The 16,554-nt window shown below is 42.6% G+C and overlaps 1 protein-coding gene across 1 annotated transcript in view; it reads right to left on the bottom strand.

The window, feature by feature from the left end:
• Positions 1–16,554, bottom strand: part of Myo10 (myosin X) — a 204,606-nt gene that overhangs the window by 143,780 nt on the left and 44,272 nt on the right. The window contains exon 2 of the mRNA NM_001401822.1: positions 4,063–4,161. Within this exon, the coding sequence (NP_001388751.1) occupies positions 4,063–4,161 (99 nt within the window). The remainder of the gene's footprint in view (positions 1–4,062; positions 4,162–16,554) is intronic.

Here is a 16,554-nt window from a genome sequence, read left to right as displayed (position 1 = left end):
AAAAGCTACCCATGATCACAAGATGCGCAGAGGACATAAAACATTTGTGAGACGAAAACAAGGGAGAGTGTCAAGAGGGATGGAACAACAAAGAAGTAGCTAGGGGTAGAAGAGAGCAAAAATAAATAAGAATCAAAACAACCTTGAATGGAAAGTCACCACACCAATTAGCTCGTTAGTTTCGAGGAATTAGGCCCACAGCATTATAACTACAACAGGTCGCACTAGAAGGTCAAGCAAAATCAGGTTAGAGCTGGCTTCAGTGGGCGGTAGGATTAATAGTAATTAGTGTGATTGGAAGAAGTCTTTGTCAGGGAGTAGAGACAACTCAAAGAACCTAATGGCTTTTACGGACAGCTTACCATGAGATACCCTGCTAAAGCAAATCTAATTACACTTGTCGGGAACAGACAGGAGAGATGAAGTGGGCAGGGGCTTGCAGGGGTTTTGCTGATTACACTTCCTAATCAGTAAATATTTTAGGAGGCCCAGAATGAAGAGAGAGCAGACAGAAAATCAGTGTAGTCCTTGCACAGGGCGATAGCCTTGAGGAAGTTTCTGGAAGTAAATTAAACAACCACCCTTTAAAGTACTACCAGGTAAGCTGTTACACTGTAGGCTATTGCAAAGCAATGAAATTAGACATTTTCTAAACAAAGGTAATGAAGTGTTTCAGTCTCCTCAAGTGAAAAGACTAATTTGGAATGTACTTCTCAATTCTCCATTTCCCTGGAGGGTGCCTTGTGACCGTCAGTGCACCTGCGTGTATTCTAGAAAAGATAGCTCAGTAAGGCTTGCACACCCTCGCAGGGCATGCTCTCAGCTACGGCTGAACTCTGAAGAGATGGCCATGCTTTCTGAAAACTCACAACACTGTCCCAACACTGCTGTCCAAGAAGAAAATTGGGGTGGTTTGAAAGAGAAATGCCCCGCCACACACACACTAGGCTCTGGCCTTTTGAACACATGGTCCCAATTGGTGATGCAGTTTAGGGGAAACCCATGGAAGCTTTAGGAGAGCACAGGAGGAGCCATGTCACTGAGGGAGAGCCTTTAGAGTTTACTTCTTCCCCTACTGTGCTTGTGGTTGAAGGTGTGAGCACTTGGCCTGAGCGCTGCTTTGCCAGCCTCTACCAGTTTTCAAGCCAAGCCTGAACCCGTTCTTTGAGTCAGCCTCACTTTTCTCATAGTGGGAACCCTGCAATTCCTACACAAATCACCGAGCTAATTATATGTGTTATATTCAGAGTGCCGGACTGGAAAACATAAACCATACACTCAACAACCAAGGGAAGGTTTGGAGGTCAGGATTCTATGCTGCTTTTGAACCCAGGTTCACATTTTTCCACTCTAGTCCTTGCTAACCCCACAGTCTATAAATACTGTCAAGGGTGACCTGACCACCCAGTTCCACTCTCCACACTGAGAGCCTTCTAACCACCAGGGCCAGCAGAGGATTCGTGTGGCACAGACTGTGACCCATAATGCACAGCAACAACACTGAAAGGCACAGCTGTCCTGTTGGGAGCCACTGCCACGCAAGCAAAGTGCAAGTAGAAACAAAACATCAAGGACACCATGCTGAGTGCCACAAGCCAGTCTCAGGGCAGATGCTATATGATGCCCTCAACAAAAACATCTGCCTAATTCCCAGGCCAAAGAAGTATAGCTACTTAACAACGGATAGTGGACATGAAAAGGAGGGGTGTGTGTGTGTGTGTGTGTGTGTGTGTGTGTGTGTGTATGTGTGTGTGTCCTCTAAAGAGGCAATGCTGTGAGACAAAGAAGTTATGAAGATCGGCCTCAGAATGTGAAACTAAGTAACCACTGAAGTGTGCAAAGGCCAAAATCACGCACTTTGCTTTGATTTGTGTGCACATGTGGGTACACCACGCATGTGGGGTGCTCCGAGGCCAGAAGAGGGCACTGAGTTCCCTGGAGGTGGAGTTACAGGTGTTGGTCAGCCACCTTCCATGGGTACTGGCATGCAAATTTTGGTCCTCCTGAGAGCATCACGTGCTCTGAACCCGAGCCTTCACTCCAGGCCGTGCTACACGTTCTCATCATGATTTTATTTGTAAGTTTAAAAATAAATAAATAAATAAATAAATAAATAATAAATAAATAAATCCAAACCAGATTTGGAATCAAAACAAAACTGAAAAGAACGCTAATAAAGTTTATTGTACAGTGCTTTCTGGAACATATTTATGCTAATGGCCTGCTGTTTAAATACTGTTTTCCTTTTTCATATCCTCTAGAGAAGAGCTGACCGGGTCTGAAAGGCTCTCAGTGCTCATCTGGGGAAGGTGGGAGGTGAGTCTAGACTGTAATGGAGAGGAAAACACTCCAACCAGTCCTGTCAGGTAAAGTAAATTTTGTGGAGATACCTCCACTCTAGCGCTTAGCTAACAGCACAGTACGCTTCCAGAGGCTGCTGGGGAAGCGGCCGGCCAGCGAGGGCAGTGGGAACGCCCACACTGCAGACGGCCGGCCGGCCGTTATGTACTCGGCCTCTCTGTCTCCTCCCCCAGTAACCAAATCCACCTGTACACAATGCCAGTCCATCTGGGACTCCCAAGTGAGACAGAAGGAAGACTGGAAAGCAGTCCGGTGCTTACAAATCCAGGATTGAGAAAGCTCTCCGAGTGGGTAATTCCTGCTGTTCAGACCAACCAGGCAGCCCTTCCACCTTAAGCCACAGAGACCTAACCCTCAACACAACTCACCCACCTACGCGACGGCTGCTGCTTTCTCATGTTTTAAATCTGTGGGGAGCAGACGCAGGCCTGCTATTACTGACATGAGCATGGCCATATCGGGGACCCCAATACCTCAGAACCACAGAGCAGGCTTGGGGAACAGAAAAGCCTTTCCTAGGTGCCAGTTCTGATACTGGCAGTGAGTGCAGAAAGCACCACCACAGCTTCCCCAGAGGCTGACAGCACCCAGAGACTCTTCCCACCGAGACCCCGTACCCAGACGAGCTAACCTTCTTCCTTAGTCAACACTGAGCTTCCTGGCTGCAGCAGGTGCACCTCTACCAGAGCACATGGACCATGTCCATTAGCTTCTCTGTACGTGTGTCTGTCTTCCTCCATTCCCGGTCATCCCTGTCATAACAGTTTCCTAAAGGCTCTGATGAGACCGCCATACTTGAGACTCTTTATGGGCATGCCCAAACTGCGATGTATTGTAAACTATAGTCTGAATGTTAGTGCACACTCCCTATCAAATCCATACTTCCGAATCTTAACCCCAGTGTAAGGAGCTTACTGCCTTGATAAGAGACTTAAGAAGAGCTCTGCCTCATTCCTCCCACTACAGTAGACACAAGCCAGGCTGCATGTGAACGAGGAAATAGAGCCCTCTCCAGACACAGAATCAGCTTTGGCACTGAACCTTTTAGCCTCAAGAACTGTGAGGCGCGTGGAAAGTGCTGATGTTTTTAAAAGCAACTTCCTATGTTGTTTGGTCTTACACTCCTGATCACACAGAAGACACCATGGGAGTTTAAGGGTTTCCAGGGTAAACGACAAGAAAAGCAATCGCTAAGTATCAATCTTATGAGTCTTTCTTATAGATCCTACCAGGCAGGCCCCATCTTTCAACCCTGCAACATGACAATGTCGTATGTCAAGTTCTCACTCAAGAACCATGCAATCAAGTTAGGAAGATGTTGGGAAACACTCCCATAACATTGTAAGTTAAAATTTCAGTACTGTGTTGGGCCCCATTCCTCGCTCTCCTTGAGATGGAAAAAGGTACCCAGGAAAGAAAGAAACCTGTGTCCTTCTACTCCACAGGAACTGGGACAGTTGCTGTTCTCCCCCTCCCTCTTCCTCTCCCCCTCCAAGGATGGTGTCATAACCACCATACACATTCTGCACACCATGCCCTCCTACGCTCCGGTTTATCACTTAGAAAAATTCACGAGAGGGAGTCTGGTGGTGCGTGTTTGTCTATGTATATGCCTGTGGAGGGGAACCGCAAGTGCCCGTGGATCGGTAAAGCGAAGGAGAAGAGCTCAGACTTCAGGAGGCAGTAGGGACTTGTTCTTACCTGCCCATAGTCTGTCTGGAAGACCACGACGCCTTCTGCACAGGAATTTACAGTACTTGGAAAATGCTGGCCATTTTCTCTGAGCCAGACCCGTGCTCCCTGGAAAGAAAAGAAAATTTAACGGTGAGTTCAAATGGTATTCTGTCATAAAACACCACTATCAAAATCAGCACAACTCCCATAAGGCGTTAAAAAGTCAGTGGAGGGCCTGCAGAGAGAAAGTCGCCTCAGAAGAGCGCGGACTGCTGCTCTAGAGGGCAGAGGCTCCCTGCACCCAGATGGACCTTTTGTTCCAGGGGGATCTGACGCCATCTTCTGACCTCCGTGGGCACCGGACACATGGTGCACAGACATCCTTCAGGCCAAATACCCACACATAAAAATATATAAATAAATCAAATTTTAAGAGTGATCTGTGTGAAGAAGCAAATGACTTTCTCCATCAAGCAATGATATGACCCTCTGAGAACTTTATCCACAGCCTTCTTCCAACCCTTGCATGAGACGAGTCCCACCGAGCAGACAAAGTAAAGAGAAGGGCACCCCATGATTGGCCCTACTGTGCACACGACCAGACCAGACGATCTCACTTGGCTCTTAGCACCCAGTAGGCAGGCACTATCCATCACCCCTACATTACTGGGGAAAGAGAGGCTTGCGTACAGAACCTTCTCTAACACACTAAGAAGGCAGGCTTCAGGAGCCACACCCTCACACAGGTGGATACCTTGGTGTTATCTGGTGCCCCCACCTTCCCAGGTCATGCTTCACCCATGTGTCCGCTTCAGGGACTTTAGCCAGCTCCACTGCCACTGTTTGTACTAACATGCACAAGTCAAGAGAGCTCTTCAAACTAGGACTAGGGACTAGGTTTCCCAATAGATAGGAGAACTTAGTCTGCTGGTGTGAACTTTCCTAGGAACTCCATAGAAACCTAAAAAGCTGCCAGCCAGACAACTGTAGTCTATAGAGCAAATGTTTTAACAATGGACATACTCTCTTTACACTGACCTCCTTTCAGTTTCTTATTGTCCTTCCCCCAAACAAATGATCAGTGGCTTGAACAGTGACCCAGAGAAGTCACAAATCAGCCTTCCGATTTCTATTTCTTTTTTAAAACAGAGATTGCTCTCTAGTTTTAATGACTTGTGTATGTGCAATGACGTGTATGTGCTTAAAAGGGGGTCAGCTCCCCTCCAGCTCTAGTTACTGGAATGGTTGTGGGCCTGCTGAAGTAGGTGCTGGAAATAGAACTTGGGTCCTTTACACAGCTGTGTGTGTGCCTGTAACACTGAGCTATCTGCTTAGCCACAACTGTTCAAATGTATAATGCCACAGTCTTTCCATTTCATTGTGATGCTATTTGTCTCCTAAAAAAAATAGTATATTGGTGACATGAACCAAAAGAATGACCATTTAGGAAGTAGAAAGGGGGCCAACAGGAATGAGAGAGGAGAAGAGTGATGAGCTGGGATGAGGATCCTGTACATTAATTAAACTAAGAAAGCAATGAGTCAATCCATCAATCATCATCATCATCATCGATGACAACAACTTCATCATCATCATGATCATCATCAACAACAACAACAACCTTCCCCACAAAAAAAGCAAATGCATTACTCTGGTCAAGAAAATATAACAAAGAGTCATTCTAAGTGGGAAATTAGACATATAACATGTGTACAACACTCTCATCATTCTTAAAAAGGAAATCTACAAGATGTAGGTTTGACTGACTTCTTCCCTCCATACAGATAGGTTGCTATTTAAGAACCACCAGACAGGACCAAGAGCCTTTGCTGTGACCACTCCTTTCAGGATCCTAAATAAGTCAGTCTGGGTCCATCAAGCTAAATGAACCCCAAGGTCCCGGGAAGAAAGGGGCCACATATTCAGGACTTGATGGTTAAGATCAAGGTGGCCAGACGTTGTAAGAGTGACAAAGTCCCTTCCTCATCACCTAACACACTTGGCTGTCCAATGAGCTTTGAGACTACAGGGATGACCCTCTATAAGGCCTTCCCTTCATCTGCACATGTTAGTAGCTTTAGGTCATTTTGTCCATCCATAGTTCATTAGCCATCACTCACAGAAGACTGGAGTTCTCCACTAAAAAAGTGGAAAACAGCATCAAACACTAATATGAAGTGCCTCTCTTAAATCCTGAGGACTATTTAAAGAGCACATGTGCCAAGTTCCCTTTTCCCCTCGGGCCTGTCACGTCCCTCTGACTCTCTACTCTGGGCTGAGACACTGGGAACACACGGAAAGAGTGACAGTGGGGCTGTCAGACCTGATTTCTTTATTAGCAAACAGCTGCTTCCAACAAGCTCATTTACTTCAGGCATCCTGTAAGACTATTCCCTCAAATGTTACTCCATACCTGAAAAATCCCAGGAAAGGGCTTCCAAGTGCCTGAATGGCTTTATTCGGTTTTTAAATGTGTGCACTCAAGACTGCAGTGGATGAAAATTTTGAAATACCCCAAAATGTAAATGTATGTGTACATATCCACACATGCGCGCGCACACACACACACACACACACACACACACACACACACACGCTAAGGTGAAATGTTAATTAATTTGCATATTCACCTCAAAACCACAAATGTCTGCCATGATTCTCACCTGCATTATTTTCAACAAAAAAGAAGCTCACAGCTCCATATCCTAATGCATTAACTCTGTCTATTTAAAAAGAATAAAGAGTTAGATTATACACTCCCAGATTAATATAAATCTAGCCTAGGGGGTCAGGACGTTGGTTCCATTGGTAAAGTGCATGGTTGGCATGGTAAAGTTGGTATGTGTGCTAGACTGTCTGAGTTAAGAACCCCAGAATATATGCAAAAAGTCAGGCACAGTGGCACCCAACTTTAAGCCCAGTACTGGGGAGATGGCAATAGGAGGACCTCAGTGGCTTGCTGGCCGGCTAGTCTAAAGTAATCGATGAGCTTTAGGTTCAGTAAAAGACATTTGCTAAGAGAAAAAAACTGTAGAGTTGATTGAGGAAGACACCAAATACTGATCTCTGGCCTCTATACACATGCACACACCCCTTCATGTGTGTTCTCTCTCTCTCTCTCTCTCTCTCTCTCTCTCTCTCTCTCTCTCTCTCCTCTCTCTCTCTCTTCTCTTCTCTCTCTCTCTCCTCTCTCTCTCTCCTCTCTCTCTTTCCTCTCTCTCTCTTTTCTTTCTCTCTCCTCTCTCTCTCTCCCCTCTCCCCTCCTCTCTCTCTCCCCTCTCCCCTCCTCTCTCTCTCTCTCTCTCTCTCTCTCTCTCTCTCTCTCTCTCACACACACACACACACACACACACACGCACAGGGTTAATAGAAACCTCTGGGCTTTCAGAGGCCACAAGGAACATTTGACTCTGTGCAGGTTTTAGCCTTAGTCCTAGGTCTCTTTGCCTTCTCCTCTGAAGCTCTACATCTCTCTGTTGACATGCTACCTGATCAAACACACAGCTTAGCTCTGTGTCCAAAGGTCTTTCCAACAGGTGTGAAGTGCTGCTGATAAAGGACCTTTATGACTTCAAACTCAGAGCGGGCCAGTCCCCTTAAGTCTGCGATAAGCAATGCATTCAAAACACTCTGCTCTGGGAAAATGCAAAGGTTCGGGACTTTCACAGACTTTGCACTGCAAACTGAACCGCTGAAGTGGCTATTCTTGCGCAGATTGCTCTTGATGGTTTCCCTGGAGTCTCCCCCTCCCCCATCTTCCCGCTTCCTTTGCATCAGAGCAGGATGCCCAGGTCTAGAAGAGGCCACCCACAGGCACTTGGATTTAATAAGTTCACAAGCGGACATTTACCAGACCATCCGATTCTGAGTAGAGAAGAAAACTCTGCCCACCATATGTAAACTATTATAGTCTGTCATTGTTAAATAAGGCTGATAATTTAATACACAATACAGGCAACCTAACATATGGAGAAAGCTCACAATTTGAGTTAAAATTGCCTTTTATAAGCATGTGGAACATGTTGAATCCTAACATACACATTTTATCAAAAATGCAGACGTGTTCTCATCTTAAAATCTGAGATGGATATCCAAGCATTAAATTCAACAACTAAGAAACTTGGAGAACCTAATATCCAGTAACATTTTTGTAGCACAAAGCCTACAAACGTCACCTCTCCTTTGATCTTCTGAACAATCCTCTAGAAAGGCAAGTAACATTATCTCTTCCATTTTCGGTGGCCAGTGATTTCCAGGAGAGAATACAAAACACTCTACCAACCGCAGGTGAAGATGCAGAGAGACCAGCATAATGGGAAGCACGTCCACTTTGTAAGACAGTATGGCAGTCTCTTAAAAAACACAAGCAAGAGCTTACTGTACATATCGCCCAGCCATCCAATCCCCAGACATCAAACAACAACAACAACAACAACAACAACAACAAAAGCCTGCAAGAGATTAGAATCTCCAAAGAAGACTAAAAAGGAAATTAAACAAATCTGAGATGGTTCATATCGATTGGTAATTTGACAGGATCTAGAATCACCTAGGAGACAGGCCTCTGGGCACACCCGAGAGTGCTTATCTTAACTGGGTTCATGAAGAAGGAAGACCTGGGCTAAAGGAAGGATGGCATGATGCCCTCAGTTTGAGTCCTGGACTGTATGAAAAGTGTAACAAGTATTCATTATTCTCAGCTGAATGCAGACACAATAAAACCAGCTGCCTCAAGCTCCTTCCACCATGATGGACTGTACCTTTGAACTGGGAGCCAAAATAAACCCTTCTTCCCCCAAGTTGTTCTTTTTGGGTATTTTATCATGGCAATAGGAAATGGTAACTCAAATGAAGCCTTATGTGTAACTCTATACAGCAGTACTGTTTATAATAGCCAAACAACTCAGATGTCTATCAATTGGAATAGGGTCAGACAAAACATGATACATTTATATGGGACCGCCTTAGGAACAAGAAAAATAAAATCACTGATATATGTTCAAGGGTTCCTCCAACAAGAACGAACATCAGAAACATTGTGGGGAGCGACTGAGGCCAAACAAAAATAATTACATATTGGAGGTATCCATTTCAGAAAATGTCTGGAAAGGGTAAACCCACAGATACAGGAGGTAAATTGTTGGGCCCTACCTTGGGGTGTTTCCCTTCCCCTTCGCTAAGCCTTTCAGCCTGCTATGGCAAGAAGTTGTTTATACCCTTGGCAGCTGCTCTTGGCCCTTGATTTGGGGCCAGGACTTTTCATGACACCCTTTCCTCTCGCAGGGCCTTTCAGCTTGTTGTTATTAAGAAGTTGTTTACGCCCCTGTTTGGGGCTTCCACGATGCAGATTTTTCCTGTTTTCCTGCTTGGGGATTTTCACCTGCTTTATTGTTTTTCCACAGCTTTTGCCTCTGGTATATAAGGAGATCTCAGTTACGCCCAGACAGCTTTCTTTTAACACGAATGACCCGAGTGTGTGTTTCTTCTTAAATCTCACAGGCCTATGCCCGGTTCTCAGTGTTGTGATGACGCAGGTGTCAGCAAATGGAGGTCCCACCGAGACCGGGAAAGAGAGGACAATCTGAGGAGATCGTCCCAGGAAGCTGGCCAGAGAAGAGGGAGGGACACATTGGGGAAAATGGGCCAGGAAAGACCCCAGTAAGCAGGATATAGAAGGAATGAGGGAATTGAAAGCATACGCAAAGAAAAATAAAGATTTGGGCTAGTGGTGAGTAAACCTTGTAAAAAGGGACAAGGTAATAATGATAAAATGTTTTTGTATATGTGTTCTTTTAGAGTTATGCTAAAATCTAGAGAATCAAAGTCAATTCTCATAGATGCTTTTAGTCTTTGGACCCTGACTAAAGACCATTTATACCCTAGACAAGAGAGAGAATGGGTTTGAGAAAAACAGTCCTCCCGGACTCTCCACAGATACTTTGGTGAAAGAAGGAAAATGAGCTTAAGCTTTTTAAGAGGAATCCTGGAGACAGAAGGAGGGTGGGAGACGTCCTGCCTCCTTGCTGGCTCCTATTGGAGAAGTGCTTATTTCTGGTTCTGGGTCCTTTAGGTAGGATATCTGGGTCCCTTTGGTGGGACGCCATCTAGTTCTTTCCCTCTATGTCTGTTGTCTGTCCTTGGTGCACCAAGCTGTCCATGTATGTCAATTTATGTCTGGGTTTTTCTTCTCGTTGCTTGAATGTTAGGGTTTTATGTTTAAAAGAAAAATTGGTTAAAACTTTAATTGTTGGTTGGTTCACCCCTTGATTTAGTTTTAACTCCTTTTAAGAAAGGAACAAATAAATAAAAAGCTGTTTAAATCAGCCTTTGGAGCCCTGGACCTGTAGCTAGGAGCCTAGGTCAGCTGGAGAAGCTCCTCAGGGGCTGATTGTCTGCATGAGCTGATCTTAAAGGCGCCAGCAGCTTCTCAGCTTCTACGGTAGGGAGCTGATGGCTGTTTCTCTTAGAAAAATCTTTGAGTGTGATTATTGGAATCAACGAGTGACAAGGTGCTTCTCTTAAAATTATAGCTAGAAAAAGTAAAAATGGTGTTTGATCTATATATTAAAGATATGTGTAGCCACTTCATTTTTTGTTTCTGATTGGTTTTAAATGTATAATATGCTCTACATGTCTTGGTTATAGGTTACTGGCTTTTAAGTTATTAGTTATGGTTAAAAATTTGTAACATTGGTAACATAAAGTTGGCTTAAAACTATTAATTTAAATGGAGTTATTTTAGACAACACGTGGCATGAGCCAACCCAGGAAAACAGGTCTAAATTGGGGTAATATTTTAATATAATTCTTATCATAGAAACCAGACTTATAGAAGAATTTCAGGCAATGTCTCTTTGTTGAGGTATTAGAGCCTGCAGCATCATTCGTTCATATGCAAGAACTGGCAGTCAAACTTTAAAGCATGAGGGATGGACTTGGTGTTTTGGAGAGACTGGATTTTGGAAAATAGATGGTCTGTTGGAGGTTGAGTTTTGCTTTCCAAAGTTATGATTGTGCTCTGGTGTTACAAGGGAAACTTACAGGTTATGGTTAATGATTGCCGGTGTTATATTGGCTACAGTTTACAGTTCGATCATAGACAGGCTCAGGATTCTAACTCACACATTTGTAATTAAGAAAAAAAAAAAAAAAATCAAAGTTCCACCAGAGAACTACTAAAGCTGATAAACAACTTCAGCAAAGTGGCTGGGTATAAAATTAACTCAAATAAATCAGTTGCCTTCCTCTATACAAAAGAGAAACAAGCCGAGAAAGAAATTAGGGAAACGACACCCTTCATAATAGACCCAAATAATATAAAGTACCTCGGTGTGACTTTAACCAAGCAAGTAAAAGATCTGTACAATAAGAACTTCAAGACACTGAAGAAAGAAATTGAAGAAGACCTCAGAAGATGGAAAGATCTCCCATGCTCATGGATTGGCAGGATTAATATAGTAAAAATGGCCATTTTACCAAAAGCAATCTACAGATTCAATGCAATCCCCATCAAAATACCAATCCAATTCTTCAAAGAGTTAGACAGAACAATTTGCAAATTCATCTGGAATAAAAAAAAACCCAGGATAGCTAAAGCTATCCTCAACAATAAGAGGACTTCAGGGGGAATCACTATCCCTGAACTCAAGCAGTATTACAGAGCAATAGTGATAAAAACTGCATGGTATTGGTACAGAGACAGACAGATAGACCAATGGAATAGAATTGAAGACCCAGAAATGAACCCACACACCTATGGTCACTTGATTTTTTGACAAAGGAGCCAAAACCATCCAATGGAAAAAAGATAGCATTTTCAGCAAATGGTGCTGGTTCAACTGGAGGGCAACATGTAGAAGAATGCAGATCGATCCATGCTTATCACCCTGTACAAAGCTTAAGTCGAAGTGGATCAAGGACCTCCACATCAAACCAGACACACTCAAACTAATAGAAGAAAAACTAGGGAAGCATCTGGAACACATGGGCACTGGAAAAAATTTCCTGAACAAAACACCAATGGCTTATGCTCTAAGATCAAGAATTGACAAATGGGATCTCATAAAACTGCAAAGCTTCTGTAAGGCAAAGGACACTGTGGTTAGGACAAAACGGCAACCAACAGATTGGGAAAAGATCTTTACCAACCCTACAACAGATAGAGGCCTTATATCCAAAATATACAAAGAACTCAAGAAGTTAGACCGCAGGGAAACAAATAACCCTATTAAAAAATGGGGTTCAGAGCTAAACAAAGAATTCACAGCTGAGGAATGCCGAATGGCTGAGAAACACCTAAAGAAATGTTCAACATCTTTAGTCATAAGGGAAATGCAAATCAAAACAACCCTGAGATTTCACCTCACACCAGTGCGATTGGCTAAGATCAAAAACTCAGGTGACAGCAGATGCTGGCGAGGTTGTGGAGAAAGAGGAACACTCCTCCATTGTTGGTGGGATTGCAGACTGGTAAAACCATTCTGGAAATCAGTCTGGAGGTTCCTCAGAAAATTGGACATTGAACTGCCTGAGGATCCAGCTATACCTCTCTTGGGCATATACCCAAAAGATGCCTCAACATATAAAAGAGACACGTGCTCCACTATGTTCATCGCAGCCTTATTTATAATAGCCAGAAAATGGAAAGAACCCAGATGCCCTTCAACAGAGGAATGGATACAGAAAATGTGGTACATCTACACAATGGAATACTACTCAGCTATCAAAAACAACGAGTTTATGAAATTCGTAGGCAAATGGTTGGAACTGGAAAATATCATCCTGAGTGAACTAACCCAATCACAGAAAGACATACATGGTATGCACTCATTGATAAGTGGCTATTAGCCCAAATGCTTGAATTACCCTAGATCCCTAGAACAAACGAAACTCAAGACGGATGATCAAAATGTGAATGCTTCACTCCTTCTTTAAATGAGGAAAAAGAATACCCTTGGCAGGGAAGGGAGAGGCAAAGATTAAAACAGAGACTGAAGGAACACCCATTCAGAGCCTGTCCCACATTTGGCCCATACATATACAGCCACCCAATTGGACTAGATGGATGAAGCAAAGAAGTGCAGACCGACAGGAGCCGGATGTAGATCGCTCCTGAGAGACACAGCCAGAATACAGCAAATACAGAGGCGAATGCCAGCAGCAAACCACTGAACTGAGAATAGGTCCCCTATTGAAGGAATCAGAGAAAGAACTGGAAGAGCTTGAAGGGGCTCGAGACCCCAAAAGTACAACAATGCCAAGCAACCAGAGCTTCCAGGGACTAAGCCACTACCTAAAGACTATACATGGACTGACCCTGGACTCTGACCCCATAGGTAGCAATGAATATCCTAGTAAGAGCACCAGTGGAAGGGGAAGCCCTGGGTCCTGCTAAGACTGAACCCCCAGTGAACTAGTCTATGGGGGGAGGGCGGCAATGGTGGGAGGGTTGGGAGGGGAACACCCATAAGGAAGGGGAGGGGGGAGGGGGATGTTTGCCCGGAAACCGGGAAAGGGAATAACACTCGAAATGTATATAAGAAATACTCAAGTTAATAAAAAAAAAAAAAAAAAAGAAAAAAAAATCAAACAGGTGGAGACTGTTAACAGGATTTACGAAGGGTTGATGAGGCTATAGAGCATTACAACCTGTTTGCTTATCCCAACTGCTATTCCAAGAAATACATATAGAATTATTACAGCTTTAAAAGATTGTTTTTATGGTATTTCTTCACATCCTGGTGATTGTGAAAAGACTTTCATTTAGTGAGCTTGCTTATAATTTTGGAGAGCCCATGAAGTGATACCATTGGAAAGTTTTGCCTCAAGGAATCACTTATGGCCCCACATTATGTAAAAAAAAAAGAAAAAAAAGAACAATAAAAAAAATTGTCACTGCTTCAATACAAGAAGTTAAGACTTTGAATCTCTCAGTGTTTATTATTCATTATATGCACATTTTAATTTTACTACAAGCTTTTACTCTTACAATGTATTTTAAATTTTGGGGAGTAGCCGCTGCTCCAGAAAAGATTCAATATTCCTTTTCAATATTTGAGACATTGGTTATTTCCTAGACAAACTGTGGCACAGAAAATTCAAGATAGTTTACTTTAAATTATTTTTATAAGCTTCTAAGGTATGTTAATTGGCGAGGATGTCACCTTAAGTTTTACACAGGAGGTCTTAAGCCTTTGTTTGATATTCCCAAAAGAGATGTAAATTCTGTTCCCCTAGACAATTAACTGAGGGAGTGACTGAATAGCTTTACAGAAAGTAAAGAGAGCTAGATGTACAGAATTGTGAGATTGAGTCATGGAAGTATTTTAGAAAAAGAACCTAATAAAACATACCCTATTCCAAACAGCAATCAAATTGGTTATCTAATGAGAAGGCAACACATGTAACTGGATCACATGTTTATTCTCTTGACTTTCCCTATTTCAACAAAGATTATTGAATTACATGCTGTAGCCGCTGTTTTTAAAATGTTAAAAAAAAAAATCAAGCTTTCAATTCGTATACTGATAGCCAATGTGTAGCTTATGGTTTGCAATTGATTAAACTTTTCCTCTTAGATACTGTTAACCCTCGAATTTTACAACTATTTATGCTAATACAACTGATTTAGAGAAGTGTACTGTTCCTTTATAAGGCATTTAAGAACTCAGAATGGATTGCCCGGACCCCTTAGTGAGGGCAAAGTCACGATAGATTTATATACCAGGCAGATTTTGGGCCTTGCATAGGAACAATTAGACAATCTCATTCTTTATATCATCAAAATAGTAATAGCTAGAGACAGTAATCTGGTATTTCTAGATTTATTTGTGACTATTGACACTTTTTCAGACCTTCTGGTTGCAACTGCTTTAACAGGAGAAGCAACTAAAAATGTAATTAGTCATTACGCACTTTAGAAAGGAGTAGGGACAGCTACAGCTCCTCGAAAAAGTAGTAAAGTACTTAAATGGAAAGATGAGGAAGGATATATGGGACATTTTCAGCCCTTTATAATTGATAATATTCCTGTTAATCTATGGGGAAGGGATGTTCTTCATGATATGGGAGCTATCTTGACTATGCAACCTGCTCAAAGAATGATTATTGTACCTTATGATCAAGAACAGGTAAGTAATTTGATGATTGGTCCATTTTTTTTTCATGTTCCACTACTAGTCAATTTGATAACCATTATCCTGAAAATAAAATCTGTCAGTTTTTTAAGTTACATCCTGTGATCATTCCCTCTACAGTAAAAAATCAGCCTTTAAGTAAGGCTAGATTAGTTTTCACTGATGGTTCTTCTAAGGGATACACTGTGGTCCTTTCAGAGGGCAAGGTGGAGAAATTGATGCTTAATTCCACCTCAGCATAGGTGGCTGAATTAAAGGCCCTTCTTTTGGCGCTATCTTTGTTTCATGAAGAGCCATGCAATATTTATACAGATAGTGTTTATGTATCTAATATTTTACCTTTGGAAACTGCTGTGTATGTTGCTCCTGTATCCTCCATTTGCTCTTGTCTTTGGCAAGTGCAGGTGTTATTGTAGCAATGTAGAGAGCCTATTTATGTAGGGCATATCAGAGGTCATTCTGGATTGCCTGGCCCCTTGGCACAAGGTAATGCTGCTGCTGCTGCTGATTTTTATACTAGGCCACTATTTGTAGCTATAGCTCTTGATTCTTATGATTTGGCCCTTCAATTACATAGAAAATTTTATATAACTTCACAATCTTTAAGACATCATACACGATGCACCAAAGAGCAAGCTGTTCATATAGTTACTCAATGCCCCTTATGTCCCTTATTGGGCATTAATCCTAGAGGATTGATGCCCAATGATATTTGACAGATGGATGTTACACATGTACTTCTTTTGGGAAATTGAAATATGTCCATGTGTCCATAGATACCTATTCAGGATTGATTTTTGCTTCTGCTCATAGTGGAGAAAAGATCAAAGATGTAAAAAGCCACTGTTTACAAGCCTTTGCCTTCATGAATGTGCCTAGGCAAATAAAAACTGATAATGGACCAGCATATACCAGCAAAACATTTCAACAATTTTGTGCTTATTTTGATATTCTTCATAAAACAGGTATCCCTTATAGTCCTCACGGTCAAGCAATTGTAGAGCAAGCCCATTTGACCATAAAAAAAACTTGAAAAAGTAAAAGAGGAAGAGTATACAGCCCCTCCTACTAAATTATCAACTATTCTTTATATCTTAAATTTTTTTTTTTTTTTTTTTTTTTTTTTGGAGCTGAGGACCGAACCCAGGGCCTTGCGCTTGCTAGGCAAGCGCTCTACCACTGAGCTAAATCCCCAACCCCATATCTTAAATTTTTTAATCGTGGATTACCTCTCAGTGGTCGACAGGTACTGGAGGAAGGACAGAGCACACGATGGCTTGGTTAAATGGAAGTATCTAGCGTTGAGGGCCTGGAAGGAGCCTGATCCTGTCTTAGTCGGTTGAGAGGATCTGCCTGCATCTTTCCCAAGGATGCTGAGGTCCCT

The sequence above is a fragment of the Rattus norvegicus genome, chromosome 2 (genome assembly GCF_036323735.1).
Source record: "Rattus norvegicus strain BN/NHsdMcwi chromosome 2, GRCr8, whole genome shotgun sequence".
Taxonomy (NCBI): Eukaryota; Metazoa; Chordata; class Mammalia; order Rodentia; family Muridae; genus Rattus; species Rattus norvegicus.
The sequence above is the reverse complement of the archived record's forward strand: the minus strand, read 5'-3'. Positions and strand labels throughout refer to the sequence as shown.